The 6,366-nt window shown below is 40.3% G+C and overlaps 1 protein-coding gene across 1 annotated transcript in view; it reads left to right on the top strand.

Annotated features, from left to right (window-relative positions):
- Positions 1-5,627: 5,627 nt before the first annotated feature.
- LOC107086312 (actin filament-associated protein 1-like 1) overlaps positions 5,628-6,366 on the top strand; it is a 50,023-nt gene continuing 49,284 nt past the window's right edge. Inside the window, exon 1 of the mRNA XM_015377179.1 lies at positions 5,628-5,838. Coding sequence (XP_015232665.1) covers positions 5,808-5,838 — 31 coding nt within the window. The 5' untranslated portion in view covers positions 5,628-5,807. The remainder of the gene's footprint in view (positions 5,839-6,366) is intronic.

Below are 6,366 nucleotides of genomic sequence, written 5' to 3'. Positions count from 1 at the left end.
ACACTAAATTTAAGAAATTTTGTACTTATTTCTAGATGGTTTTTGCAGTGTAGTCCTCGACGCTGCCGACCCGTGTTCAAATACGACCTCTGGTCCTTTGCCGCATGTCTCTCCCCCTCATAGCCCCTTTCCTGTCAGCCTACTAAAAAAGTTAAAAAACAAACCCCAGGACTTTGTTCCCAAGTTTAGCGTTGAGTTTGAGACTTTATAAAGTGGACCAAAAAAAAAAGCCTTGTTTTGGCTTAGAAAACATGCTAATGGGAAGAATAGGTCCGTCCCTTAGTAATATAGGTCATTTGGGTTCTTTGGTCTCTGAAAGAGGGGTTATTAGGGGGAATTGTTGGCCTGGCACGTGAGACACTTCACAGAGTTCCTTCAATCATATCAGACACAAAGATTAGTTAAAAAGTTTTCTCTTTAAGATAAACCAAATAGATTGCGTCAAGTCATTAACTTGAAGAACTTACTTCTCCCGGATGTTTAGCAACAGTGGCCAGCCGTTAGCATTGTGTGTCGTTAACTTTGCAGTGATCCCTTATAGTGCATATGCATGTTATGACAGTGAAGAGGAAGAAATCTCCAGTAAAACCAGGTTTGGTGTAAGCCGCCTTCTGGACTTTGGGTTTGATGGGTTTGAGAATACAGAAGCAGACACATAGATGGAACATAGTAGGTCTGATGCACCAATACATTTTACGTCTTTAATTGAAGACTAACTCTCCAAGTGACTGTTTCTCGAAGAGGGATACCAAATGACCTCCAAGCTGGCGTTCATCAAGTGGATAAAAGAGAGCACATACAGTTAGTACCATTAAAAGTTCAACTAGTAGCAATATGTATGAAATATACAAGACTAGACGTTGAGAAACATGGATGGATCACCGATAACATGACGTTAACAGCAGGACGGTGTCATGGCTACACAGACGACCATCCCAAATGTAGTTACTAAGAAGAGAAAAAAAAGAAACCTAAAGATAGAAATTAAGGTAAGAAATATTGAAAAATTGGTTAATAGTAGAATAAGTAGAGCAATGGTAAGGGGTCCCTATGTCCTCCAGCAGCCCAAGTCTATAGAAGCTAGCTACAGATTTCGCTTTAGGTAACCTGAGCCACTTGAACTATAAGCTTTATTCATAAGAAAAGTTGTAAGCTTTGTCTTAAAAAAAGTATTAGACTGACGGACTCCTCTAACTGAGTTTTTTATATTTTTAGGAAAGGAATGAGGTCAAAAATACAGCTCTAAACACTAACAAATGTTGGCTCTACTGCTTCAAACCCAGATAACTGAACACAAAGTCACATGATATTTTAACATGATTATTTTTGGTTAAAGTAATTCTAATAATCATCCTTTAACTTCTCAGTTATATAACTATATGGTGGTACTGAGTAAAACCCCTCTGTTTTCAAATTTGCAGAAAAATCTCTCCCATGACTCACTTAGCCTGAGATAATATTTTGCCTGCTCACAAAACAAAAAGTAGCAGGGTAATATTTTTCAGCTGACAAAGACTCCAACACATTGTTTCTGGACACCGCAAGATCACCAACCTGCTGAGTTCTTTCATGGCATATCAGGTTTAGAGGAATTTGTGTGTACAACATGTCCAAAGACAATAGCTAAGGGTGTGATTTTAAAGGTTCCCGCAGCATCCTTCTTAAAAAAATACAAAATAAACTACCATTCTCCTTTTATGTTGTTTGAGCTTCTTATACTTTAAATTAATCACAATTATCTACAGTACTTCAAACTCAAATCTTCAATGTAGTTTTAAAAATATTTTAGATTACCTCAAAATCCCTGTGATGTGAAATATAAGGGTGTGAATTTTACAGATGCATGTTAATTTTAGTGCTGCTTTCCCGTTGGACAACGGGGGTGTGGGTGTCACAGTTTCATTTGGGAGGTCAGAGTTCACAGTCAGTCACAGATAGCAGCGGTTTGTCCGACCATGACCAAGCATTACAGGGTGTGCCGGTTCCTTGAGGCTTGTACCTTCCCTCAAGGAAGATCTGGCTTTTGTACAATTAGATTTTTGGAAACAGTTCAACATCACTCAGAATGTGCAACCCCCCCTATTTAACAATTTTTGAATGTTTTACATCTGTTTTGAGTTGGAACAGCGTTGGTACAGAATCACCAGGGGAAGGTTAATGCAAACAATCTGTGTTGAAGACAAATACATTTGTATTTAGGAACAGATATAGCCATTTGGACAGTTTAAAGAAGAGGTAGAAACATAAAAACTCAAAGTAGGTGTAATAGCAGTATATTTTACAAGTGTGTTAGACCTGAAAGAGACAAATCTTTTGGTCTAGGTTCCTCCAAGGAAGGGAGAGGGAAAAAAGGTAGAGGAAAAGTACTTTAAATATGAAATTATTACATACTGTTCAATAAATGATCAGTGTTTTTAATTCAGAGTAATTTTCATTTTAATGTGCTTTACTGGAGGCATCTATGTTTGTCAAAGAACACTACTGCCACCTACTGGTTTGTGACATCACGGCGCTGTATCGGTTGTTGATCAAGTCCCAGTGCTGTATCTGGTGTTTGTCACAACGCGCTATTATCATCAAGTACCAAGTCATCTTAAAAACATTCTTCTCTGACATGTTGGCTACATATTACGTGTTTTTTCTCTGGCCAGAAGTTCGATGGCAAATCCTCCCTCTTCAAGTTGGCGATCCAACGACCAACCCGTCCTTGGAGGATCAGGAATAGGAAAGGTGTATATTTCTTTTTTCCCCCCATTTTTACCCGATGTATTCCAACATCCAGCTGCCATGCACGTGGGCAATGTCAGTTTCACTATAGCTCTGATGAATTTCAATGGTGAAGTCCTCTGGAAATCTTCAATAATTGTTGTTGATTGCAGATGTGTCTAGTAGTTGCCATTGATTTAGCTTGTAAAGCGGGGAGAATGGCGCTAGGCTTACCGCACCGTGACGTCACTGCCTGAAGATGGCAGGAGGGAGGGGTTACTACATTTGGGCCAAAATGGTCGCTCCCAGACTCAGTGATAGCGACAAAAATTATTGCTTTTGTTTTTTTACGAACTTTCAATTCATCAAATCACTGCGAACATGTTAGTTTTAGGTATAGAAAATGATCCATTGATTGTTCCTTGCTGACCAGACTTTTGTTTTGAAAACACTGTTTCTGTAACACTTATTAAAATTCAGAGTAAGGGCACCATTCCAGTTTCAGCGGCACCATCGTCCGTGCAGAAATGCGCTGTAGAGGAAGCCCAGACGTCCGTCAAAGGTCATATTTTTGGCGTAAAGCCGACCTTTTTTAACACAACAGCCTGCTACACTGAAGTATGCTAGCGAGAATCCTTAGCCTTTTCAAAAAGAACTACAAAAACAAAAGTTACACAAATATACGTAAGGGCTAAGGCTCTCTGTTATAAAACCTAAAACACGTGAAGGTCTGGACATTAGCGTGTGTCTCACAGAGTAACCATGAAGAAATATTTTATTTTTGTTAAACTTCGTTAGGTGCCAATCAGGCGAATCCTTGTGGGCAGACGTATATTTCTTAACGCTAGCTAGGAACACCAGTAGGTCCCTAAGCTAAATTGGAGCTAGGAAGCATCGAGCTTTATGGACGCTGTGTAGCTCTCTGGCTAGCTGTACTTAGTAGCTAACAGGTTAGCGTGTTTTAGCTCGGTCAGCCGGCCATATTAGGCTACACTAATTTTAACTTCGTGTCAACAACAACCGTTCGTTTTCTACAAGTAGAATAACTTGTTTTATTGGTCTAAAATTTCTACGAAAGTCATTTTTTAAAGTTGCAGGGAAATCATTTCCTCTGTCCATGGCATTTCCTTGACGGTGTCGTTTCTAAGTCACCAATTTAGTGCTACTTGTTCACATTATAATTTCCCATTGGGAACCTACTAGCACTAAGTTGCTAACTGGTTAGCAACAATGCCTCTGAGAAACCAGCCACGATCAAACGTGCTTGCGAACCTTCCACCACAACAATCCCGCCCTCTTGATAAGTGACCACTCAAATTCGCTTTATTCACTCATGTAAAGTTGTGCACCACTCGGCAGAATTCAGAACTGCTACAGTTAGAATGGCCGTTTCCCTACGACTTTAAGATGTCCCATTTGTCCTCCCCTGCCCTCACCTCTTAAAATAAGCTTAGTTTTTTTTTCGTCACCTATGTTAAATGTCAGAACTCAGTCTGTCTTAGAAGGCAGTACTTTCCTTCAAGACTTTCAGCTACTTTAGACCCATGAAATGTAAAATAATAGCAAATATGTATAGGTAATAACAGTGTATGTAATAAGATGTTATTACCTATGTAATGAGCCACTCAGACCCCCTTACACCGGCTGTGTGCTGTCACTGGGAATCCCCTTAAAAAGCAGCCTCTGGCCCGGTCGCCTCTTCGCGTTTTTTAGCTAGATTTTGCAGCGGCTGGAAGTAGATGTTAGCGTTTTTGTTAGCGTGATCCAAACTGCAGGCATCAGAATGATAAAATTAAACATATTTTGACGGCAGGTTTCAACATTTTAAGTTAATTTAGACGTTAATAAACTGTAACAGGATTGATTATAGCGCTCTGCATCAGCAGCGCTGTGTCTGTCTCCCTGCCAGCTCCCAGATTAGCTTCACTGATTGGTAGATGTGGCGCGTCGAGCAGCAAAAGTTTGATTTTCCAACTCCAGGAGCTGCTGCTTCTTAAGTGCGTCTCGCGCGTCAGATACTCAGAAGTTCATGAGGCGTTGCTTCAGCTGCTCAGACGCGCTACAGGACCTTTACTGTAAACCATTGACTTTGCATGTAAACTAGCTGCTTCTGCTGCCTCTATCGCGTGTGGTCTGAACATAGCATTAGAGTTAATAATCCAATTTCCCCTCTTCTATTACTTTAATAAAACATTATTAAAAAAAGGATAAAAAAAAGTTAAAAGCTAAACTTAAAATAGAAGAAACATGGGGGCCCCCACCATCTTTGATGTAGCTCTTTTTATGGCGATAAAATCCTGCTGTACGGACAGAGATCAACTATGTACCCTTTGTATGTTGTGGTGCATATGGCTGTGTGTTGGAGTGTGTAGTTTTGAGGATTGTTTGTGCAGTGAGTGACTGAGGGCAGCGTGCTTCATCATGTTCGGGGCACTTGAACCGCCTCAGGGTAACAAGTCATCCACGTGGAACTCTGAAACCTCACCTCTACCTCCACTCTGCTGAAATCAATCTACCGTTTCACGTTTGAGCTTTTATATTTTAAAACAATACTTGCAACATATAGATTTTCAGCTGTGGGACAGAAAAGCTAGTGATGATTTTTTTCATTTTGTTGCACTGTCTAAAATATTGTCTTTTTTAAAACTTTTTCTTGGCGGTGGGCATCTTGTTAGGATGGTTGATCTGTAAAACTTTAGTTTCAGGTGAAAGAATGTGAGAGAATAAAGAATGCGGGTTAGCTATTAGTCGGCATGTGTGTTTACACAGCAAGCCTTTCCCAGGTGCTATACAATCCCCAGGATTACAGTGGAGAGCAGGCTTACCCACACACACAAACACACACCGCTCCACCGTCTCCCTACCCCCCAAAAGGAAAAGAGGAGGGTAAAGAGAGGGAGGTGGAGGGAGATAACAGATCAGATGGAGGAAGGGAGAGGTAAAGGGAGTGCGAATTCAGCCGACCAGCTTAACTCTGGTATAACGGCTTCACTGGACAGAGAGAGGCTGGGAAGCTCTGGCAGAGGAATACAAATATAAGTTTTTTTTGCAGTTATTTTGTATGTAATCAAGCTGGTTTGTTTCCTGCTTAATCCTGCAGAATGGTGGGACTCTCATCCATTGCTGTTGAGGGTGAGTTTTGTTAAAATGATCTATCAGACAACTACAGCTACAGGAGTTTAAAGTGAAATGACAAAATGACAAATGATGTTTTTTTTTTAAAAAGCTTTGGGATTACATTTGTCATACTTAGTATTCAGAGAGAATTAAAAAGGACACATCACCTTGCTTGAATACCTACAAGGTGAATGATTTGAATGTACTGGAAATCCACATGCAAACAAAAACCAGTTTATTGGCTTAATTGCCAAAGTCTCTGTGTGGGTGTGAGCTGATCTGCTGGATGGGATGCAGGAGGAGATGTTGTGAAACAGATCTGATATCCGGGATCACAGAAATCTGGGACTTTTGACTCACTGTGATGATGTTTGTGTTTGCATTGCATGGAGTGGAAGCTTATCCCAGCATGAGGGAAGTCTTTTAGCGTAACAGAAGAGTAGAAAGAAAAAAACGTATACCTATGTGCACCCAGTTGAGGTCACATTATTGTTCTCATCAAAGTTCTTCGGACATGTTAGCACAGGTGCTGAACTTGTGTTA

The sequence above is a fragment of the Cyprinodon variegatus genome, unplaced genomic scaffold, assembly GCF_000732505.1.
Source record: "Cyprinodon variegatus isolate N-32 unplaced genomic scaffold, C_variegatus-1.0 Scaffold148, whole genome shotgun sequence".
In the NCBI taxonomy this organism is placed as follows: Eukaryota; Metazoa; Chordata; class Actinopteri; order Cyprinodontiformes; family Cyprinodontidae; genus Cyprinodon; species Cyprinodon variegatus.
This window is presented reverse-complemented; position numbering and strand designations above follow the sequence as displayed.